This window comes from Molossus molossus, unplaced genomic scaffold (genome assembly GCF_014108415.1).
Source record: "Molossus molossus isolate mMolMol1 unplaced genomic scaffold, mMolMol1.p scaffold_m16_p_17, whole genome shotgun sequence".
Lineage (NCBI taxonomy): Eukaryota > Metazoa > Chordata > Mammalia > Chiroptera > Molossidae > Molossus > Molossus molossus.
In genome coordinates this window covers 55,123,006-55,149,314 of record NW_023425352.1, presented here as the reverse complement: position 1 = coordinate 55,149,314, position 26,309 = coordinate 55,123,006, and the positions used below count along the sequence as shown (strand labels likewise).

General features: G+C 36.2%; 1 protein-coding gene across 7 annotated transcripts in view; it reads right to left on the bottom strand.

Annotated features, from left to right (window-relative positions):
* The window catches only part of ADK (adenosine kinase), a 630,959-nt gene that overhangs the window by 533,422 nt on the left and 71,228 nt on the right, over positions 1–26,309 (bottom strand). For all 7 annotated transcript variants that reach the window (XM_036265166.1, XM_036265171.1, XM_036265184.1 and 4 more), the window contains one exon: positions 4,677–4,730. In XM_036265166.1, the coding sequence (XP_036121059.1) occupies positions 4,677–4,730 (54 nt within the window). The remainder of the gene's footprint in view (positions 1–4,676; positions 4,731–26,309) is intronic.

The following is a 26,309-nucleotide window of genomic DNA, read 5'->3' as shown; positions in this document are numbered from 1 at the left end:
TGTATTTGTATCTTATTTATGAATATTGAAAAATAATAACCATTTAACCTTGTTGGTCTTAGATGTTCTTTATTTCAATCCTGACTTTCTGCTTGCCAGGTTTTTCTCCCCCTCTTTGTCATTAACCAAATATATTTTGCTATGAACAAAGTCTATTAGCTTTACAGGCATATAGTATTCTTAAAAAACAATGCTGAGGTTTTCAAAGAACTGCTAAGTAACAAAATTAATAATAATGGATATAAGAGCATATTGATGTTACTGATTATCTCTACCTGCCCTTAACAAATTCTCCAACATGCCATTAAATACTTATAAATCTCCCGCTATTTTAAAAATTGGGCACTGTTCTCTAAAATATTATATTTTTTTTTACACTGAACCAAAGATCAAGGTTCAGTGTCCTTTCCAATACTCTGGCTTCATGCCCCTTGCATAACTCATTTATTTTCACCCATTTTGTCATAATCATAGATTGACTCAAAAAAACTGAAATATAATTATTACAAGACAAAATTTTAAACCTTAAAGGGGTAATTCTGAAAAAAAAACAAAAAACAGTTAATTTTTGACATAAAAGAGAATCATTAAAAGAGAATTCATTCAGGGTTAGAAGAGAAACTATACCTCATATCTAGAATAGCATACATTGTTTATAAAAATTCACAATTTATCTTCGCAGCTATCCTGAAAAATCAAGTAAATAAATGTCAATCTTTTTTAAAGAGGCATTCCCCATGCCTTATATAGTACAGCAAACTGAAAAAAAAACCCTTAGATATCAAGTTATTTCTACCTGTGTTAAGTGGCATGGCTACTTTTGAATTTATTTATATTGCTTTTGGTATTTGTCCCTAACTCCGGCCAACTTTTAACTTTCCTTACCTTAATCTTTATTCAAGGTAATGTACAATTTAGATATTCATAAAACAAATATTTATGAGAACAAAATGGTCCCATAACTGTAATATGTTCAATAAGAAAACCCACAATTACAAAATCTCCAATTATGAACTTTCTAAATTTAAAGCAATATTAAATTGGAGAGTTAGTCTCCATTTATAAGTTAAGTCAAAGTATTTTCTTTAAATAGTATCTATCTAGCTATTGACTGATAAGTGGGTAGAAAATATTTAAATGAAATAGTAATGTTTTTCTAATTTATTTTCAATTACTCCATTTACAAAACTAAAATTCTAATAGACTGAGAAAAATCTATAGAAGACTAATGAAACCAGTTCATTACTTGATCATGTATAGAGCAAAGTATAAATTACAGTTTTAGCCCTGGACGGTTTGGTTCAGCAGTTAGAGCACCGGCCCTCGGACCAAAGAGTCAGTTTGATTCTGGCCAAGGGCATGTACCTTGGTTGCGGTTCATCCCCAGCCCTGGTCAGGGTCTTGCAGGAGGCAAGAGATTGATATGTCTCTCTCATGTCGATGTTTCTCTCTTTCTCTCTCTTTTTCTTTCTCTCTCTCTCTCCCCCCCCCCCACTCTATCTGAAGATTAATGGAAGAATATCCACAGGTAAAGATTAAAAAAAATTTTTTCAATTATAGTTTTGGATTAATCCCACCACAAATTTAATTTCTACTTAAAACCATTCCCCAGAATCTTCAGTATATAGAACATTAGAAAACAAGTATCTGAGAAAAACCATTCTGCTTAGAGAGACAACTGTCACTGTCATTGCTGACCAACTTTTCCTGTTTTGTTGCTTATCAGTCTTCCCCAGACAAATACAAGTATATTTGCAAGGCAAGAGTGACTAAGGGTATGTGGAATCTGAATTACCACATTTCAGAAGCTAAGAATATTTTTAATGAAAACACAGTATTTACCATATGAAGTATTATCAAGATAATTAGTTCTTGTACTCTTACTGATACATAGAGAATTAAGGTACATTTTCAAAAAGCAGGCTAATGTGATGGTGTCACTGCATTTTTGCAATATCACAAGACTGTCTTTAACACATTAGAATTAAGAAGCAATAATGTGTTATGCAAATAAAGCATGAATTATTAATTGGATAATTAAATTTTGTTTCATATATACATCTTATATTTTAAAAACTTAGTCTTGAGAACAAAGAGATCTTGGCTACTTTAATTGTAACAACACAAATAAGATTATTTATAAGTAGCTTTCATGAAGGGCTGATGTTGCAGTTGTATATTCAACTGAGAGTTTTTTTCAGTGTACAGGTCAAAAACTACAAGACAAAGAGCCCGCAGCCGTAAGAACAAACATAATCAACTAAAGTCAAATCAATCAAGTAACAATACTAACAAGTATAAGAACCTTGCTATGTAAGCACTAGTTACTAAGAAGGAAGACAACTTCATGTTATACTAAAAAAAATTAAATTGTAGCCCTGGGCAGGTGACTCATAGTTTATCCATGCACCAAAAGGTTTCAGGTTTGATTTCTGGTCAGAGCACATACCTACATTTTGGGTTTGAATCCCAGTCAGGGCATGTACAGGAGGCAACTGATCAATGTTTCTCTCTCACATCAATGTTTCTCTCTCCCTTCCTCTCTTTCAAAATAAACTTAAAAAAAAAAACCAAAAAAAAAAACTACAAATAAAACATATACTCGGGTATAAAAATAATAATAAATTTAAAAATTATGTTCTTTAAACTTTTCGATGTACATTATATTTGCTCACTCAGTTCACCATTATGACTATAAGCTGATAAAGTTCAACCTGTAATAGATAAGTATATTAAATTAACACTTTAAATTTAGTGAATTTAGAGTTTCTTTCATTAAGTTATTTTTCCTAGTTATAGAAATAGAAAATTCCAAATAAACTATTCATTAGTTTAAATTTCAAGCCATTCTGAAGTAGCACAATGAAATCTCATGCTGTCCAGCCCCATCCCACCCAGGACGTGAATCACCCCTTGGCCCAATGTAGCCAAGCTGTATAGCTACCCACTCATTAGTCACTTAATAGCCCTCTGGTTTACCAGATCCACGGTCGTAGTATCACAGTGCTTTTGTTCAAGTAACCCTTATAGTAGCCTACCATTATGTCACAATGCCTATGTTATTTACCTCATATCGTCTTATCCTGTAGGCACTGTTATCATCTCACATCATCATCATCATCATTTTAAGGGTGAGTATCGTACAATAAGAAACTGACAGAGAAAGACTACATTCACATAACTTGTATTACAGTATATTGTCATAATTGTTCTATTTGATTACAGTGATACCTCGGTTCTCAAACATAATTCGTTCCAGGAGGACGGTCGAGAACCAAATTGTTCGAGAACCGAAGCAATGAAACCCAATAGGAAATAATGGAAACTGGATTAATTCGTTCCAAGCCCCAGAAAATGCCTATTTACTGGCCTAATTTGTATATAATATGTAGAAAAACATAAATCTCAACAAGAAATAAAAGTGTACAGTATGTCTAAGGGTTAAATTCAGTGTAAAGCGTGACTCTCTCCACAAAGCGTGACTCTCTCTCTGCACTCACACTGATGACGCAAGCAAGGCGCGCTGGGCCGAATGAACGCCATTCGGTTCAACTCGGCTCATCTCGGAAGTTCGAGTTCCAAATATTTGTTCGGATTCCAAGACAAAAGTTTCTCGAATCTCCTGGTCGAATACCGATTTGGTCGAAATCCGAGGCGTTCGAGAACCGAGGTATCACTGTATTAGTTATTGTTGTTAATCTCTTATTGTGTCTAACTTATAAACTTTATCATAGTGTGTGTGTGTGTGTTTATATATATAAACATATTATATATAGCATTTGTTACTATCCATGATTTCAGGCATCAACTGAGGGTCTAAGTATCCCCTATGGAAAAGTGGAACTACAGTATTATCAAGTGTGATCCAACCTGAAGATGTAGTTAGCCTCAAATTCCTCAAATTCTTCATTCTATAGTATTATTTGACATGAGGTATTTGCATAATAATTAAGATTGCCAGGACTTTCTTATAGCACAATAAGGGGAAAAAAGGTAGACAAGCAAGAAAACTGAAACATACAAAATTTAGCTTCCTTCTTCAGACAGTCTTATGATACTAAAAAGGTTAAGGTAAGGTGAATTTAAAGAACTCCCAAATCAGCAATTTTTAACTAAAAACTTCATAGTTCCTGTAAATACTACAGTAAAGCAAAAAAAAAAAAAAACAGCAATGGAGATATCCAAGTATCATATATGCAATTATTTTTGTCTAAAAGAAAGAACCCTAAGAACATAAAAACTTGAAAAAGAAACAAAACTGTATTCACATTTCAAACTTTTTAGTGTTTTACCCTATGCTAACATAACTAGGCACCTACTTCTTCGCAAGATAACAAAAGACACAAAATTATATTTCTCTATCTAAAGCATGAGGTTGGGGAAGTCAACAAAGAGCCAAAAATTTACAGTGACAATTCAATATTTTATCTGAGGAAAGAAAATGAAATGACATATTTCCCAATTATGAAATACAATACTACATGTTTTAATGTGCATACAGGAACAATTATTTCCTAACCTTATGTAGTAAATATATCCCAATCCTACAAGGATTAAAGCCATGGTGTTAATTAAATCTTTATATTTCATATAATTTAAAAAATCAAAAATTATGTATATACATCTACTCCATTGACAGGGTAAATTATGTACAATCTTGGGTTTAATGCACTTACAGTTCCTTGTGCTTATCTTCAGCCAAGATTTGGTCATTTGCTTTAAGAGAATACCTGTAACACAATAAAAATATACTGGTCATATAAACACAGTATGTCTGACGCATAGACATCTAACTGCAGTATCAACAGTGACACCTATCAAATAAGCACCACCACACTGTTACAGATCTCTTTCTTAATATGTAAAACATAAAAAATGTCCAACAGTGACACCTATCAAATGAGCACCACCACACTGTTACAGATCTCTTTCTTAATATGTAAAACATAAAAAATGTCCAAGTTCTTTGCTGTTCTATTAGTCACTTCCATACACACCACCCCAAGAATTAAAGAGATCAACTTGACCATGCTTTGACAACACAAGATGTCTTCAATATTCTTCTGTAGTGAATCATCTATAACGTTACTCATTAGCAGGTCAAAATTCAAGAAACTACTACAATGGTAAGTATTTAAGAGTTCATTAAAAATATGCAGTTATTCATTCATTAAACACACAGTAAACATTTACTGTGTACCAGACCACATACTAGGTAGTGTAACATAGGAGGAAAAATAAGTTTCGAAGTTCCTGACTGAACCATTCACTAGCTTAATGACTATTGGCAAGTATTTCACCTCTTGAAGTCTCAGTTTCCCTATCTATAAATTAGAGGTTGCTATAAATATTATAATAGGAATCTTTCAAATTACTGCTGAAGGTAACAGCATATCAAAGGAGTACACTAATATAGTGAATTTAGAATTTCTTTCATTATTTTTTTCAGGTTATAGAAATAGAAAATTCCAGATAAATTATTCATAAATTTTAACTTTCTCTTTCTTTCCTCCCCTTTCACAAGTGCCTTTACCCACTCTATAAAAAGAATAGCATATCTATCATTCATACTGAATAGAACTGTATTGCACTGCCTAGCGTGTAAAAATCTCTGAAGTAATAAACTAGGAATGATTCATGTTTTGTCCACAAAGCCTTCTTTAAACTGACTGACTACACAAACTGACTACAGGACTTCCTGATTTATATATTCTTTCTATAAAGAATGAAGCCAGAAATTATAAGTGGAGAACTGTGATAGGATGTTATATTTGCATATATATAATGGAATGGGGCAGAAGTTGATTGCAATTTTCATTTAAATAGTTTCTTTCTTTCATCCCATATTCATCATCACAGAAAGAGTCCTGTGAAACAAAGGTAAGACCATTTCCAATAAGAAACAAGAAAGACAGTATCACCTTATTTCTTCCAGGAAACAAACTTAAAACAAGTTTCCTTGCTCTTCCATTTATCTACCAAGGATTAAATATCAAAAGATGGTTGTCACAGAAACACAAATCAAGCCATTTATTTGAAATGAAAAATAAGGCCAGACCTTTTCTATCATGAAAATAAATCTGATTGGTTTGACAATGAAGAACAGTTTTGCCAATAAGGTTCCAAAGCAGATGGCCTGAAATTGAATAGCTCTGACTAAAACATATTTAAGGTACATGATAAAAACATTTTATATATATAAAAAAAAAAGTTTGACAAAGGTATATTGAAATTAACAATATTTAACTTTTACCATCACTTCCTCAAACGTCAAGGTAAACATACACCTATAAGAAAAATACTAACACATAAAATTACTAATTATTTAAGAAGCTTTAATAAAGCCAATTTTGTATACTTTCCAGAACTGCATGTCTCTAATAAATGACCAAGTCAGGTGGTTTCTAATTCTGTTTCCAGCAAAATTGAAGAGGAACCTAAGCAAATTATCAGCTGATAAATAAAAATAATATTTGATGTAGAGTTCAAATAACTGAGTGACAAAGCTGAAAAAAAATCTGTCCATTACCATCAAATTATTATGTGAATTTTTTTCTCAGCACTTACAACTCTAAATGAAATAGGGGAAATAAAAGGATGCTGAACATTGTCTTATTGCAGCAATGTGTATTACTTATCCACAAAAGGTTGAATTAAAACAATTAAAGATTAGTTTCACCCATGTCATCAAAAGATGCATTTCCAATAACTTCGTTTTCTTGTTTCGTAATTATTAAACATTTTAATACATTTATATTGTTTTACTAACTACATGCTAACTACAATTTAATGACTAGGAGATATTTTTTAAATTTCAATTTACATACATATTTTTAGTGAAGAGACATGATAAGGTGATAAATATGAATAAAGCTTTAATGAATAAAATATATTACTTTCATAACATATTACATGCAAAATATAATTCCTGCATAAGAATATATTATATAAGGATAAAATCTGGTGGAGAAAAGTGTAACACAAATACAAATTTAAACAAAAAAAAATACAAATTTTAAATGTTAAAAGAGAGCTTTTTTAAAACAGTGCAATACATTCAATGGAAAAAACCGGAGTTCCCGTGGGCCCCGCCCCCAGCGCGGCCCTTTTGAAAATCTTGGTACACCCTTGGCTGCAAGATTAATGTGAAGGCTGAGTATATCAAGCTGAGTATTCCAATAGATGACAAGTGAGAGGAAACCTACATCAAAGTGTGTTTTAAGTTTTGTTATAACTCATCAGAGTTGTGGTAGAGACAGTGTTTGTTTCAACTAATGGGACATTTTAACAAAAAATTCCATGGTAGACTTCCGGTCAAGATGGCGGCGTAGGTAACCGCGGTATCGCGTCCTCCCACAACCACATCAAAGTTACAACTAAACTACAGAACAACAATCATTCAAAACCGCCTGAAATCCAGATGAATGGAAGTCCTACCACTACGAACTTAAATCAGCAGCCACATCCAGACTGGTAGGAGGGGCGGCGGTGGCATGACAGGCTGGTCCCTCGTGTGGCGGATAAAAATCAAGAGGCTCCTGTGGCTGGGAAGGTCCTTCCTCAGGACTGAGGGGTCCACGTCCCATACCAGGTGCCCGGCTCAGGGTTCCAGTGCCAGGAAGAGAAGTCCCCATAACTTCTGGCTGGAAAAACCAGCGGAAACTGAGGCTCAGGGAAGCTGAAGTGGCTAGAGCCCCAGGCAGCTCCCTAAAGGGCCCGCGCACGGACTTATCGGACTCTCTCCCTCTAAGCTTGGAGGGGAGGCAGCTCGAGGGGCGCCAGAGACATATAGGGAAGAACTGAGCTGTTTGGCACTGGAGCGAGGGCTGGAGAGGGGACTTTCTCCGGGACAAACGTGCTGTCAGAGGCCTTTGTTCCTTTGGTGAGCCCTTCCCCGGGGGGGGGGGGGGGGGGGGGGGGCAGACAGTCTCCATATCTGGGACTCCAGCAACCTGGCTCACACTAGTAGCCCCGCCCTGCTGACTCCCTGAGGCCCTGCCCCGCCCCGCCCCGCCCAACTTTCAAGCCCACCCAAGCTGTTGCCACTTGCTTAACCATAGGATTGGCCTGTCTTGGATCCTGCTTCAGGTTTTTCTTAAATTCTTTCAAACAAGCAGCATCTGGTCTCAGCGAGCCCCATACCTCTCATTAAGTAATACACTGAAACAAACACAGGGAGGCAGCCAAAATGAGGAGACAAAGAAACAGGTCCCAAATGAAAGAACAGAACAAAACCCCAAGAAAAGAACTAAGCGAAATGGAGATAAGCAACCTAACAGATGCTGAGTTCAAAATACTGCTTATAAGGATGCGCAATGAACTTAGTGAGAACCTCAGTGAACTTAGGGAGGGCCTCAAGAGCATTAAAAAGGACCAGTTAGAAATCATGGATACACAGTTAGAATTGAAGGAGGCATTAACTGAAATAAAGAATAATTTACACAGCTTCAATAATAGAGTATGTAAATCCAAGGAGCAAACCATCGATTTGGAATATAAGGAAGCAAAAAATGGCCAATCAGAAGCAAAAAGACAAAAGAATCCAAAAAAATGAGGATATTGTAAGGAGCCTCTGGGACAACTTCAAGCATGCCAACATTCGCATCTTGGGGGTGCCGGAAGGAGAAGAGAGAGAACAAGAAATTGAAAACCTATTTGAAACAATAATGGCAGAAAACTTTCCTAAGTTGGTGAAGGAAACAGACATACAACTCCAGGAAGCACAGAGAGTCAGTCCCAAACAAGATGAACCCCAAAAGGCCCACACCAAGACACATCATCATCAAAATGCAAAAGGTTCAAGACAAAGAGAGAATCTTAAAAGCAGCAAGAGAAAGGCAGCTAGTTACCTACAAGGGAGTTCCCATTAGGCTGTCAGCTGATTTCTCAAAAGAAACTTTGCAGGCCAGAAGGGAGTGGCAAGAAATATTCAGAGTGATGAAAACCAAGAACCTACAATCAAGATTACTCTATCCTGCAAAGCTGTCATTTAGAATCGATGGACATATAAAAACTTTCCCAGACAAGAAAAAGTTAAAGGAGTTCATCACTACCAAACCGTTATTATATGAAATGATGAAGGGTCTTTTTGAAGAAAAAGATAAAATATATGAACAAACAAAATGGCAATGAATATATATCTATCAACAATGGAATCTACAAACAAAATGAACAGGTAGAACAGAAACATTCTCATAGATACAGAGAACATTTTGTTGCTTGCCAGTTGGGAGGGGGCTTGGGGGAATGGGTGAAAAAGGTGAAGGGATTAAGAAGCACAAATTCATTGCTAGACTGACAAACCTCAAAGGGAAAGGGGTTGGTGGGGGGGGAATAAACCAAAGAACTTATATGCATAACCAATGGACACAGACAATAGTGTGGGAAAAGGTGGGAGGGGGCGGGAGTGGGGAGAAGGGGGTCAATGGGAGGAAAACGTGGAACATCTGTAATACATTTTACATCCAACAATAAAGATTTGAAAAAGAAAAAAAAGAAAAAAGAAAAAACCGCAACAGAGTGAAGCCTCGAAAGTAGAAGCGCAAAGTGGCAAGGGAAAACTGTATATAAAGAAAGAATCCTACTTCGCGGAAATTCATTTATTGTGGTAGAGTCTGGAACTGATATTCCTAGAAGTGGGATCACTGGGTCAAATGGCAATTCAATTTTTAATTTTTGAGGTAACACCATATTGTTTTCCATAGTGGCTGCACCAGCTTGCATTCCCACCAGCAGTGTACTAGAGTCCCCTTTTCTCCACTCCTTCAACAGCACTTGTTATTTGATGATTTGTCGATGGCAGCGATTCTGACAGGTGTGAGATGATACCTCGTAGTTGTTTGAATTTGCATCTCTCTGATGATTAGTGACACTGAGAATTTTTTCATATGTCTCTTGGCCATTTGTATGTTCTGTTTGGAGAGGTGTCTAGGTCTTCTGCCCATTTTTCAATTGGGTTCTTTGTCTTCCTTTTGTTGAGTTGTATCAGTACTCTACATATCTTGGAAATTAGCCCCTTATCTGACGTATTGATGGCAATTATGCCTTCCCATATAGTGGGTTGCCTTTCCATTTTGATGACTGTATCTTTGCTGTGCAGAAGCTTTTTAGTTTGATGTAGTCCCATATATTCATTTTTCCCTTTGTTTCTCTTGCCTTAGGCATTGTATCAGTGAAAATTCTGCTGCATGTGATGTCTGAAATTTTGTTGCCTACATTTTCTTCTAGAATTTTTATGGATTCACGAGTCACATTTGTCTTTTATCCATTTTGAGTTTATTCTTGTGTATGATATAAGTTGGTAGTCTAGTTTCATTTTTTGGCATTAGCTGTCCAATTTCGCCAAGACCATTTATTAAAAAGGCTGTCCTTACTCCATTGTATGCTCTTGCCACCTTTATCAAATATTAATTAAGCATAATGTCTTGGGTCTATTTCCAGGTTCTCTGTTCTGTTCTTGATCTATATGTCTGTTCTTGTGCCCTTACCAGGCTGTTTTGATTACAGTCGCTTTGTAGTATAACCTGATAACCAGTATTATGATCCCTCCTGCTTTGTTCTTTTTCAAGATTGCAGTGGCTGTTTGGGGTCTTTTTTGGTTCTATATAAACTTTTGAAGTATTTGTTCTAGTTCTGTGTAATATGTTTTTTGATGGGGATTGTACTAAATCTATAGATTGCTATGGGTAGTATGGACATTTTAAAACTGTTAATTCTTCCAATCCATGAACAAAGTATATGCTTCCACTTTTTTATATCTTCCTTTATTTCTTTTTTCAATGTCCTTTAGTTATCTGAGAACAGGTCCTTTACTTTTTTGGTTAAGTTTATTCCTAGGTATCTTAATTTTTTTGCTGTGATGGTAAATGGGATGAATTTTTAAATTTCTCTTTCTGAGAGTTCATTGTTGGTGTATAAGAATGCCATCAATTTCTTGACGTTAATTTTGTATCCTGCTACTTTGCCAAATTCATTTATCAAATCTAGTAGATTTTTTATGAAGTCTTTAGGGTTTACTATGTACAATATCATATCATCTGTAAATAATGACAATTTCACTTCCTCCTTTCCATTTTGGATCCCTTTTATATTTTCTTCACATCTAATTGCTGTGGTTAAGAATTCCAGCACTACATTAAATAAGTGTGGTGAAAGTGGGCATCCCTGTCTTGTTCCTGTTAAGGGAAATGCTTTTAGTTTTGCCCAGTGAGTATGATGTTGACTGTAGGTTTTTCATATATGGCCTTTATTATGTCAAGATATCCCTCGCCCTGGACAGTTTGGCTCAGTGGTTAGAGTGTCAGCCTGTGGTCCAGAGAGACCTGGGTTCGGTTCCCACTAAGGGCACGTACCTTGGTTGCAGTTTGTCCCTGACTTTGGTTGGTCGTGCAGGTGGCAGCCACTCGATGTGTCCCTTTCACATCAATCTCTCTCTCTCTCTCTCTCTCTCTCTCTCTTCCTCTCTCTCCCTCCCACTCTATCTGAACAAAAAATTGAAAAATGTCCTTGGGTGAGGATAAAAATAAATTAAAAAATATATATATGATCCTTCTATTCCCACATTGCTGAGCACTTTTATCAGAAATGGGTGCTGGATTTTGTTGAATGCTTTTTCAGCATCTATTGTTAAGATCATACGGTTTTTACCTTTCATTTTGTTTATGTGGTATATCACATTTATTGATTTGCAAATATTGTACCATCCTTGCATCCCTGGGATGAATCCAACTTGGTCATGATGAATGATTTTTTGACGTATCTCTGGATCCGATTTGCTAATATTTTGTTAATGATTTTGGCATCTGTGTTCATCAGGAATATTGGCCTGTAGTTTTCTTTCTTTGTAGTGGCTTTATCTTATTTTGGAATTAGAATTATGCTGGCCTAATAAAATGAGTTTGGAAGTCTTCCGTCTTGGATTTTTTGGAATAGTTTGAGGAGAATGGGTGTTAGATCTCCTTTGAGTGTTCAGTAAAACTCCCCCATGAAGCCATCGGGACCTGAGCTTTTGTTTAGGGGGAGTTTCTTGATTACATCTTCAATTTCCTTAGTTGTTATTGGTCTGTTCGAAGTTTCTATTTGTTTCTGGTTCAGTTTTGGGTGACTGGATTGCCTGATATTTATCAAAAGGAAAGTTTTACTCTCCTAATTCACACAGTACATCTCCAGGTCTTCAATAATAACTTTTCAAGATCTATTTTGAACTATTCTCTAGGCAAATTAGTTAGTTCTCTAATCTCAAACAAGCTTCAAAGCAGCCAGTCTTCCTATAATATTTCTTTCTCTGATATTATTTTCCCATACCCCAAACCAGGTAACATTCCACTAGATAATTACCTTAGTTCTTCTTCATCTTTGCTGGTTTTTACTCAATTTTATCTTCCTTATCTCTTTTTTTTTAATCCTCACCCGAGGACATTTTTCCGTTTTTTATTCAGATAAAGCAGGAGGGGGAGAGAGAGAGAGAGAGAGAGAGAGAGAGAGAGAGAGAGAGAGAGACATCGACGTGAAAGGGACACATCGAGTGGCTGCCACCCGCACGACCCAACCAGGGCCGGGGACCTACCGCAACCGAAGTACATACCCTCAGCGGGAACCGAACCCGGGTCTCTCTGGACCACAGACCGATGCTCTAACCACTGAGCAAAACCGGCCAGGGCTATCTTCCTTATCTTTCCCTTGACTCTTGCACACATAGAAATCTAGCCTATACATAAAACTGCAAGGTTTAAGGACACCGTACTCAAGAATGTTCCCACTTCTAACACCATCTGCAAGTTCAGGGGGTTCCCAAAACCACTCTCAGGTTCAATAATTCACTAGAAGAGCTCACAGAACTCACTGAAAGCTATTATACTCCTGGTTACAGATTACAAGAAAAAGATACAAGTCAAAATCAGTCAGAAGAAGAGACATACAGGTCAGTGTGTGAAATGCAAAGCTTCAAGGATGCATTACGCTCTTGGCATCAACATGACACACTGTTGACATGTGACAATATGATACCGAGTATTACCAACCAGGGAAGCTCCCTTTGCTTCAGTGTCCAAAGGTCTTATTGGAGCTTCATTAGCTAGGCATGATTAATCAATTGACTGTCCAAGTGATTTAACTAGGTATCCAGGTCGACTGATACCATATGACCCAAAACCTCACCCTAAATCACATAACTGGTCACACTACTGGGTATGGCTAACTCCTGCCCTAATGCCCTAAACAAAAAGACACTAATACATGTATGATATAGATTACCTCCCAGAAGCCAAGAGCAAAGGTAAGACCTCTCTTTGGACAAGACAAATTCTTTACACATGCCTGTGTATATGTTTTTTTAGTTGTTTGTTTACATATGTCTATAAATATACTGATGTATATGTGTATGTCTTTATTCATAAACTTTCATTTAGAACTGCATTTTTCATAGAACTCTCTCTTATAAATACACACTTTACTCAATTTAAGTTAGGTTAATAACTATATGAAATGCCACTGCAATAACCTATAGTTGTTAAGTACCTTTAAAATTCAGTTTGCAAATTAGAAAAATGGCACTATTATAGAGAGGTGATTTGTTCCTCCAGGCAACTTAAATACCTTTCCAAAGCTCATAAACTACAACCAAACTCCATATTTATAGATGGTTATTTGTAAGAAGTAATAAAAACTTTTAAAAAATGTACACTAGATATGGTATACACCTACAATTGTAAAAATTATTCTATAAACTAAAACAACTGCTTAAAGTTCATTCTGAAAGTAGGTAAACTATAGATAAATAATTACAAATGTAAAGGTAAATACACCATCAGGACCATAATCCTTACTAATGAAATAGAGCTGTTTTTCATTGTAACATACAGTTAAATGTTTAAATGTAGGTTTATAATTATACATACTTTTCATTTTCATTTAGTGTGTCCTTTTCTGCCAGCCTTACTGTTATTGGCAGAACAAAGATAAAGAACCTTTTGAATCTCTTTCTCACATTTAACTTATTCTCTGAACATTTGATGTTTTATATTAATAAACTTCAAAGAGAAAATTAAACTTAGTAGAAAGTAGAGAGCTATACCTCAATTTTCTACCATGTCTTTCCCAGAATGATACACAGTACACCCTATTTTTAATTTGGGCGTTGATTCCTAAAGAGATTATTAGATAGATGTTCTGCTCTTATATCCATTTCTTACATTCAAACCTAAACATAGTCCCTAAAAAAGGGATAGTGGTAGTTCTCAAACTTTGTTTTTTTGGAATTTACCAGAGGGAAAACATATACACTCCAATTAGCAGAAGATAAGGAAGCAGGATAAAACACTGGGAAGGGGCCTCTTTATCCTGCAGCTATCCCCCAAAAAGAAAACTTCTGAGTGAATGAAAGACCGTAAGATTGAAAGTCTGAGACCTATGTTATTGTCCCGATTCTGACATTAATTAGCTTTTTTAAGTGGGCAAGCCATTTAATTTCTCTAAAGAGGACAAACTACCTATGTCACAGAGTTGCTATGTGGATCCAAAAATACATGGAAATGTCCAGCACATTATCTAACATAATAAATACTCATCCCCCACCCCTTTCTTTGAATGCTTCCACTTCTTTAATGATTCAATTATGGAATGGAGGGGTTGGGGGAGAAAGGCAGGTCAGAATGTTTGCATGTTTGGAAACAATTACATGACAATAAATTTTCATTAAGGAAACTAAAAAGTTGTGTACAAGAATGCCAATTAGAGCCCTAGCTGGTTTGGCTCAGCGGTTAGAGCGTCGGCCCGCAGACCAAAGAGTCATGGGTTCAATTCCGATCAAGGGCATGTACCTCAGATGCAGTTCGGTCGGGGTTGTGCAGGAGTCAACCGATCAATGTGTCTCTTTCACATCGAGGTTTTTCTCTCTCTCTCTCTCCCCTATTCTATCTGAAGATAAATGGGGAAAAAAAATATATTCTCGGGTGAGGATTAAAGAAAAAAAAAAAAAACTAGCACATGTAACAATTTATTTTTTATTTTTTTACTTTGCCATATGACTTTCATTGTATCTAATTTTATTTTATTTTTATTTTTTGGTAATTTTTATTTATTTTTATTAAAGATGTTTCTCCTTTCCCCCCAGACACCCTCCCTCGTCCTGATCCCCTACCCCCACCCCACCCCCCACAGCATTGTCATCTATGTCCATTGGTTACACATACATGCATATGTTATTTATCTCATCCCCCCCCCACTCCCCTCCACTGAGATTTGTCAGTCTAAACCATACTCCTTTCTATGTCTCAGGGTCTATTTTGTTCATCAGCTTATTTTGTTCATTATATTCCACAAATAAGTGAGATCATGTGGTATTTGCCTTTCTGTGATTGGCTTATTTCACTTTGCATAATGCTCTCCAGTTCCCTCCATGTTGTCTGGAAGGATAAGAGATCTCTTTTTCTTATAGCTGCATAGTGGTCCATTGTGTATATATACCTCAGCTTTTTTATCCTCTCATCTATTGATGGACATTTAGACTAATGTTTCCAGACATTAGCAATTGTAAATAGTACTGCTATGAACATAGGGGTACATATATTCTTTTTGATTGATGTTTCAGGCTTCTTAGGATATATTCCTAGAAGTGGGATCACTGGGTTAAATGGCAGATCAATTTTTAATTTTTTGAGGTAACACCATATTGTTTTCCACAGTGGCTGCACCCGTCTGCATTCCCACCAGCAGTGTACTAGAGTTTCCCTTTCTCCACACTCTTGCCAGCACTTGTTGTTTGATGATTTGTTGATGGCGGCCATTCTGGCAGATGCGAGGTGATACCTCATAGTTGTAACACATGTAACACTTTAGAATATGGTTATAATATTCATCTGGATATAGTTTTCACTTAAACTTTTTAATCAATGAACATGTAAGCTTCAAAGATTAGTTCAATAATTTTCTTCTATAAAAACTTTAATTTAAATACATTATTGAATAAATATTGACAGCAACAGGTGACACGTTAAGTAGGAAGAAGAGGAGAGAGAAGGGGGAGAGGGGAAGAGAGAGTAGAAGAGGGGAGGAAGTGGAGAGGACAAAGAGGAGTACTTTCCTTAACCCTGTCTCAGCTGTTTATGAAAGACATGCCTAGAGCAAAAAAGAATAAAATCTAGTAATAGCATTCCCACCATGGGCAATGGGAAAATGCTATTGTTGTTTAGGTTTATAATTTAATATTAGAACACATAAATAAAATGTATTAATATATTATAGATAATTATTATGATGTGCTGGAACAGTAGTAGTGTAATAAAATCAAGTTTAGGCCTTTTATAAAATAAACATTATTTATCCAAATGTGTTTTTTCCTGGAGATTAGAGTAACATAGAATTTCAGGCCTGAAGGTCCTTGAAGAGACTATGAAGTCCAGAAACAGCCCAGTTTTAAGTGAAATGCCCTATCCAGTGTCACACAGGTAGTTAATGCCAAGCCAGAACTTGCTACACAGCAGGGTGAAAATAAATTTTTCCATATATACTTGCAACGAAGACTGCCTTCAGAAAATCAAACAAGTAAAATTCCTAGAAATCTACAAACATTACCACATGGTCCAAAGATTCCTAAAAGCATTGTGCAAAATTTTATAGAATTGGCCGAATCAATCAGGTAAACAGTCTGCATATGGTAAGATTTTTTTATTATTCTTTTTAATCCTCACCCGAGGACATTTTTCCATGTTTTTGTTCAAATAGAGTGAGAGGGAGAGAGAGGAAGAGAGAGGAAGAGAGCAAAACATCGACATGAAAGGGACACATCGACTGCCACCTGCATGACCGCCACCCGCATGACCAACCAGGGCCGGGGACAAACTGCAACCAAGGTATGCGCCCTTAGTGGGAACTGAACTTGGGTCTCTCTAGACCGCAGGCCGACGCTCTAACCGCTGAACCAAAGAGGCCAGGGCGCATATGGTAAGATTTTAAAGATGTTGGGGGGGGGGGGAGAAACATCTGTAACAAAAATATATTTTAATAAAAGATTTTAAACATGTTTAATTGGCTCTTGCAATTAAAAAATTAAGACTGATTAAAACATAAATAGAGAGGAGGAAAAGGCAGGCCAAAAGTAAAAAATGTTAATCACCATAACATTTCATATTAAAGCTGAAATTTAAGAGGCTTATAAAGAAACAGATTAAGAGTAAACCACAGGGTAGAAAGAAAATAACAGCAAAAGTACAAGGATTATGAAAATAACATTTTAAATTCTCATTAGTAAGCTAGATGAGGATTAAAATTCAATAGTGTGATGAAGGTTGGGGGAATGGGAGCAGGGAGGAGGAGATCAATGGGAGAAAAAGGGGGAACATCTATAATACTTTCAATAAAGATAAATTTAAAAAATAAAACTCAGAGAAATCTGAAGGAAAAAGAATTAAACTAGATTTACATCTAAACAGAGTTATACTCCTTATATTCTCAAATTTTTCTTTCTTTAGTCTTTTTTTTTTTAAGTTGATAATTATTCCAAATGACTAGCCACATATTTTCATTAAAGGCATTTTTTTTTTTTTAAATTTGGTAGGTGTGCTATGTCACTGCTTGGCTTTTCGGCCACATCAAAAGAATTGGTACACTTTACATGACACTCCCCATTTATTTCTAAATACACTTTAATCTGGCTTCTGTCCCTATCACTTCACTGTGATTTATGTAGCTAAGGTCAAGACTGACATCCTATTGTCAAATCCACTGGACTATTGGTTTTTGTTTTAAAAATTATTTTTTATTACAGTCAACATTCACTATTATTTTATATTAGTTTCAGTTGTCTAGATAGCATATTGTATACACAATTATATAATTTTTTTTTTCTTTATCCTCACCCGAGGACATTTTTGCATTTATCTTCAGATAAAGCGGGAGGGAGAGAGGAAGAAACATCAATGTGAGAGAGACACATCGAGTGGTTGCCACCCAAACAACCCCAACCGGGGCCAGGGACAAATTGCAACCGAGGTATGTGTCCTTAGTGGGAACAGAACCCAGGACTCTGGTCCGTGGGCCAATGCTCTAACCGCTGAGCCAAACCGACCAGGGCCACAATTATATAATTTAATCAATCAGCAATCCCTATAATTCTAGTATACACCTAGAGGCATACATAATTATTACAATATTATTGACTATATTCCCTATGCTGTACTTTACATCCCTGTGATTATTTCATAACTACCAACTTGTAATTCTTCATCCCTATACCTTTTTTACCCAGCCCCCCTAATACACCTCCCATCTGGCAACCCTCAGTTTGTTCTCTGTATCTATTAGTCTGTTTCTATTTGTTTATTCGTTTATTTTGTTCTTTACAGTCCACATACAAGTGAAATCATGAGATATTTATTTTTCTGTCTGACTTAGCCTAATGCTCTCCAGCCCCATCCATGCTCTCACAAATGATATTTCATTATTTTTTATGGCTAATATTATGTATGTACGTCTTCTTTACCCACTCATCTACTAATAGGCCCTTGAGCTGCTTCCATGTCTTTGCTATTGTAAATAATGCTGCAAAGAACAGAGAGGCACGTGTATCTTTTCAAATTAGTGTTTTAGAATTCTTCGAATATATATATACCCAGAAGTGGAATTGCTAGGTCATAAGGTAGCTCTGTTTTTCATTTCTGAGGAATCTCCATACTGCTTTCCATTGTGTCTGAACCAATTTGCAATTCCACCAACAGTGCAATTCCCTTTTCTCCATTTCCTTGCCAACACTTGTTTGTTGATTTATCTCCACTGGACTTGTATAGGCCTTATGTTATTAGACATGCTACATCTGATACTATTAACCACATCTGTCATAGAAACTCACTATACTTCGTAAGACCCTGTCTTAGTTCTTCTGCTAAAAGCTCACTATTTCTTCTCCATTGCCTTCTATAGTTCTTCATCTATCCATCTATTAAATGTTCTATCTTCCAGCCCACTTGTCCTTTTACTTTATACCCTTTCTCCAGAAAGGATCTCTGTTGGTTTCTTTGTATTCCACCTATATAATGATAATGATGATGATGATGGTGGTGGTGGTGGTGGTGGTGGTGGTGGTGGTAATAATAGCTAACATTATTGAATGGCATCATGTAAAAGTACAATTAAATATGTTTACTTACTGTACATCTCTCCAGCCATGAACCCTCTATCCACCTGAAACATAAGTCAAACTCTCTCCTAAATATGCCCACGTAGATATCACATATTCATCTCATGCATAAACAAAACTGAACTCAATTTCCCTATCCCCTCTAACATGTCCTTTACCCATACTCCCTCAGTTGTAAACATCACCATATACAGTGATACCTCGTTTCTCGAACATAATTCGTTCCAGGAGGACGGTCGAGAACCAAATTGTTCGAGAACCGAAGCAAAGAAACCCAATAGGAAATAATGGAAACTGGATTAATTCGTTCCAAGCCCCAGAAAATGCCTATTTACTGGCCTAATTTGTATATAATATGTAGAAAAACATAAGTCTCAACAAGAAATAAAAGTGTACAGTATGTCTAAGGGTTAAATTCAGTGTAAAGCGTGACTCTCTCCACAAAGCGTGACTCTCTCTCTGCACTCACACTGATGACGCAAGCAAGGCGCGCTGGGCCGAATGAACGCCATTCGGTTCAACTCGGCTCATCTCGGAAGTTCGAGTTCCAAATATTTGTTCGGATTCCAAGACAAAAGTTTCTCGAATCTCCTGGTCGAATACCGATTTGGTCGAAATCCGAGGCGTTCGAGAATCGAGGTATCACTGTACTTACTAAAACCAAAAGTTGAAATATCATCCCTGGTTCCTTTGCCCAGTTTATTAAAACAATTATCAAGTCTTCCCTTTATAACACTAACATATTATTGAACTTTCTATCGCCTCTCAACAGGTCTATCACTACCACCTCTTTTAATCTATCTCCTCAAATCCATTGACCTACTGCAGACAGTGATTTATATAATTTGAAATGTGAATCCAACCATGTCATTCCCCTACTTAAACCCCATTGCCAAAACAGTGATATGAGCAACACTCCAAGCTCCTTAGTAGCCAAATAATATTAGCTAACATATGGAAAATATAAATTATCCCATTCATTCCTCACATTATAATATTCCTATTTTAATATTCTTATTATAATAGTACTAATTTACTCACAAGGAAAGTGACCTTCCATAGATTAAAAAACATAACCAAGGTCAGACAACTGTAAATGGCCCCAGAGAACACTCATAATTAACCTCTATTCTATAATGCCACAGTAATAAAGTAACTTCACTACATCTGTCTCCTCAATTAGATTACTAGATGCTAAAGGCAAGAAATTTACTCAACACTGTATTCCTGCTATTTAGAAAAATGCTGATCACAAAGCAGGTGCTCCAAAAAATCTATACTGAGCTTAAATAAACTGTTAGAAATGAATTGGTATTGCTCTGGCAGGTGTGGCTCAGGTGGTTGAAGTGTTGTCCCATGCACCAGAAGGTTGTGGGTTCAATTCTAGGTCAGGGCACATACCTAGGTTTCGGGTTTATACCCAGTTGGGGTGCAAATCGATGTCTCTCTCTCACATAGATGTTTCACTCTCTCCCCATCTCTCTCCCCCCTCCTCTCTCTCTCTCTCTCTCTCCCTCCCTCCTTCTCACCCTCTCTGCCTTCCTCCCGCTCTAAAATCAATTTTAAAAAATTAATCCATGTTTTAGGTAAATCTTATGAATACCATTTTCCTTAATATTTACAGTCAAGTCTGAATATCAGAAAATCTACAAGGAATACCATCTAATTATATCTAGGGCAAAGTGAAAACTTCATAAATGAGTCTGTGGTCATTTAGTATCCATAATTTAGGTCTTCTTCAAGGAAGCCCCAGAGCAACTCATGACCAATCACTTAATATGTGAAATAATATCAATATTCAGAATCAAATACCAGTTTATTTCAAATTGTAAGACTCTACTATTATAAAAGAGAGAATCACAATAGCCAAAAACCATCTTCCTTTTAATGCAAGTTACAGGTGAGTTAAAGAAAATATTCAAAATCCAGTATTGTTTCCAAATACAGCAACAATCTAAAAAATGTTGAAAAAAATGTTATACTCACAATAGCAACAATTTAATTTTTTAACACCTAGACAAAAACTATAAAATTGTACAAAACCTAAGCTACCATGTTTAATATTATAACCACTAATCACACATGACTAATTAAGTTTAAATTAATTAAAATTAAACAAAAATTTTAAATTCAATTCATAAGTTACACAACCATACTTCAAATGTTCAAAGCTAAATATGACTACTGTTTAGGTTACCATACTGAACAGCACAGATACACAATACAGTAGACCCTCAATTTTTCAGAGATCGATATAATGGACTTCGGATTAAAAGACAAAATTTCCAGTCCAAGTGTCATATGTGAAAATTAACACCCTGTTGATTTTTAAATGCTTTTAACCAAGATTTGCTTATAATTAAATTAAAAGGTTTGTGGGGTTTTCGTTATTAATTCACCGTTATTTTTAACAAATTTTAGTGAATGAGTCATGTGTTGGAAAAAAACACTGTAGTAATTTCATTGACATAAATATTACACATCTGCAACTATAGTCTACATATTCAAATCCAAGAGTCACTACTAGTAAACAATGTTGGGAAAATGATTAGAATGTGATCACCCCAAATCTGGAGCGGTAGGTAATTGCTTCTGTTGTCACATGATGTGACTTCTCTTTTTTTTTATCCTCACCCTGGGACATTTCTCCATTTTTTGTTCAGACAGAGTGGGAGGGAGAAAGAGGAAAAGAGAGAGAGAAACATCAATGTGAGAGAGACACATCGAGTGGCTGCCACCGCATGACCCAACCAGGGCCGGGGACAAACTGCAACTGAGGTTCTTGCCCTTAGCGGGAACTGAACCCGGGTCTCTCTGGACTGCAAGCCGACACTAATCGCTGAGCCAAACTGGCCCGGGGCCGCATGGTGTGACTTTCTGCAGCAGTTTTAACACATGTGGCCCATGTTCCAATATGCACTAAGCCACAGCCCAGCCATGTACATTTGATTACTTGCAGTGATTGGTGAATGCACACATTTACTAGACTTATACAGTATAAATTTAAAATTACAGTAATACATATAGAACACATTTCTATGAAATTAAATGTTTCATACATATTTAATTATAATTACACAAACGTGTCTATGTAAGTACAAACAGGAAAACTAATCTATGAAGTTTTTAACATATGAATTCAGAAAACCTACTTTATTATACAACAAACTGAAAAGCTTTAACGAACACCCCATCGCCCAAATTAATCTATTATTTCAAGGTTTAACTGTATTTCTACCATCACAGAAAGTTCTAGTATACAGCACAGCTGTAGAGATCATAACGTACTTCAGATTTTATTTTTACTTTAACCACTTCTACATGGTTTGAATTTATAATTTTTTTATTTTTATGATTTTTGAAGCTAACAAATTTAGCAATAATCACTAAAGATATGTTATTAAAAACCTAACCATTTGGGATTGGAAAATGGTGGCAGAGTGAATGGAAGCTACACAGACTGTCTCCCATGACCAAACTAGAATTACAACTGAAATATAGACAAATCATGGAAAAAAAAAACAACAACTGAAAAGCAGCTGCAGATAGCCCATACAACCAGGAACATAAAGAGGACGCCAAATCAAGCCTAGTAGGAACTTTGGAGGCACAAGAGGGTGGGCTGAGAGCCCATGACTGGCAGGAGAAAGCTATTGTAGATGAGTGGGCTTCCAGCTGAGAAAGCAGGGCTTTTAAAATGCACCATCTCACCTACAGACAATCATCTTTGGCTCCAGCTGAGGGAGGGCAGACTGGACTGGAACTGTGTGGAGAGAGTCCAGGGCTCCTGGCTCAGGAGAGAGCTAGACAAGGGGACACCAGGAGTTTCATGCTGAATCACTCCCTCCAAAGACAGTAGCCATCTTACTCAAAGAGCCCCTTCCCAGAGCCTGAGGGAGAAGGAACAGCCCCTTCTGCAGGATTTCAACAGCATCAGGCCAGGACTCAGAAATGCAAACTGAGGCTCGTTAACATGGAGTCTGATGACAAGCAAGTGCCCCACCCACTGGAAATCCTCTTACACCTGAGGAATTTTTCACTTAGCTAAGGGCTACAAATTGAGGATCATCAAGTAACTGAGACTAGTAGCCACCAGGCAAAAAGCTAGAGGATAACTGAGCCTATCCTTGGTTTGCAAATTTACCCAGGAAAGTAAGACTTTACACTGGTGCTTAACATGGGTCCTCCCACAATCATCCAAACCCAGTAGGGGGAGCCACAAGCAGCAGAACACAAACACCTACAGGGATAATTTGGCAGGCTCCAAAACCCACTGAGACAGCCAAAATGGTAAAACAAAAAGACAAATACCAAATGAAAGAACAAGATAATTCTGCAGAAGAAATAAATGACATACAATTAAGCAAGATATCAGAGGGAGAGTTCAGAGTAATAATCATAAGGAAGATCAACAGCATGAGTAAAAACATAGAAACATTGAAAAACAATTGGAAATGAAGAATGACATAGCAGAAATAAAGAACACACTGGAAAGAATAACCAGCAGAGTAGAGGAAGCCGAGGACCATACCAGTAACTTAGAAGACAAGGTAGAAAAAAAAATCACCCAATCAGAAAAGAAATAAAAACAATTGAAAAACAGGAAAAGAGCATAAGAGAACTGTGAGACAATATGAAATATAACAACATCTGCACCATAGGAGTGACAGAAGAAGAAGATGAAAATGAGCAAGGGATAGAGAATATATTTGAAGAAATAGTGATAAAAAACGTTCCTAGCTTGATAAAGGAAAAAGGCATGCAAGTACAAAAAGTACAGAGAGCCCCAAGTAAGAAGACCCCAAAAAGGCCCACACCAAGATAATAATTAAAATGGCAAAAAGTAAATACAAAGAGAGAATCCTAAAGGCAGCAAGAGATAAGCAACAGGTTACCTAGAAAAGGACCCCCAAAAGACTATCAGCTGACTTCTCAACAGAAACACTACAGGCCAGAAGGGAATGGCATGAAGTAATCAAGGTAATGAAAAACAAGGACCTGAATCCAAGACTACTCTGTCCAGCAAGGCTATCATTCAAAATAGAAGATGAAATAAAGAGCTTCCCAGACCAAAAAATAAAAAGCTAAGAGAATATATTAGCACCAAACCGGCACTCCAAGAAATGTTAAAAGGACTGCTATAATAAGCAGAAGAAATAGGAAGGGAAACATAACCATAATGAACAAAAAGGTCAATAAATAAGTACTTATCAATAATAACCTGAAATGTATATGGTTTAAACACTCCAAAGACACTGAGTAGATAAATGAATAAGAAAGCATGACTTATACATATGTTGCTTACAAGAAACCCACCTCACAACAAAAGACACATAGGTTGAAAGTGAACGGATGCAAAAAAAAATTTCCCAAGCAAACAAAAAGAAAAAAAAAGCTGGGGTATCAATACTCATAGCCAATAAAATAGACTTCAAAATGAAGGCCATAACTAGAGACAAAGAGCCACTACATAATATTGAAAGGATCTATCCAACAGGAGTATATAACCTTGGAAAAGATATATGCACCCACATAGGAGCACCAAAATACATTTAAAAAATTCTGAAGGACTTCAAAGGAGAAATCAAGAACAATACAATCATAGCAGGGGACTTCAACAGACCACTGACATCACTGGATAGGTCCTCCAGACAAAAAATTAAGAAGGAAACAGAGATTCTAAATGATGCACTAGATCAAATGTATTTAATAGATATCTACAGAGAATTACACCCCAAAACTGCAGAATTCACATTCTTCTCAAGTGCACATGTGACATTCTCAAAGACAGACCACATGTTAGGACACAAACTAAGTCTCTACAAGTTCAAGAAGACTGAAATCATATCAAGCATCTTCTCAGATCACCATGGCATGAAACTAGAAATCAATTAAAACAAAAACATTCAAATACATGGAGGCTAAATAGCATGTTATTAAAGAATGAGTGGGTTACCAAGGAGATCAAGGAAGAAATTAAAAACCTCCTGCAAACCAATAAAAATAAACACATAACAACACAAAATCTATGGGACGAAGCAAAAGCAGTCCTGAGAAAGAACTTTATAGCACTTCAGGCCTACCTCCAGAAACAAGAAAAATTCCTAATTGACTTTCTAACCATACAACTTAAAAAACTGGAAAGTAAACAAAAAGAAAAACCCAGACCAGGTAGAAGGAAAGAAATAGTAAAAGTTAGAGCAGAAATAAACGACATCGAAACTAAAAAAACACTTCAAAAGATCAATGAAACAAAGAGCTGGTTCTTTGAAAAGATAAACAAGATTGATGGACCCTTAGCAAGACTCACTAAGAAACAAAAAGAGAGGACCCAAATAAACAGAATCAGAAATGAAAGAGAAAAAGTAACAAAAGACACCACAAAAATACAAAGGTTCATTAACAAATAGTATGAACAATTATACGGCAATAAATTGGACAATCTAGGCAAAATAGACAAATTTCCAGAAACACTCTCCCAAAACTGAACCAGGAAGAGTTAGAAAACTTAAACAGGCTAATAAAAACTAAGGAAATGGAAGACGTAATCGAGAAACTAAGAAAACAAAAGCCCAGGCACAGATGGTTTCACGGGTGAGTTTTACCAACATACAAAGAAGATATAACACCCATTCTCCTCAAACTATTCCAAGAAATCCAAGAAGATGAAAGACTTACAAACTCATTTTATGAGGTCAGCATAATTCTAATTCCAAAATAAGATAAAAACATTACAAAGAAAGAAAACTACAGGCCAATATCCCTGATGAACACAGATGCCAAAATCCTTAACAAAATATTAGCAAATCGGATCCAGCAATACATTAAAAAAATTATTCACCATGATAAAGTGAGATTCATCCCAGGGATGAAAAGATGGTACAATATTGGGCAAATCCATAAACGTGATACACCATGTAAACAACATGAAAGATAAAAAACCATATGATCATATCAACAGACAATGAAAATGCCTTTGACAAAATCCAGCACCCATTTTAGATAAAAACACTCAGCAGTGTGGCAATAGAGGGATCATATCTTGACATAATAAAGGCCATATACGAAAAACCTACAGCCAACATCATAAGCAATGGGCAAAAATTAAAATCATCTCTCTTAAGACAAGAATAAGACAGGGATGCCCACTATCGCCACTCTTATTTAACATAGTACTGAA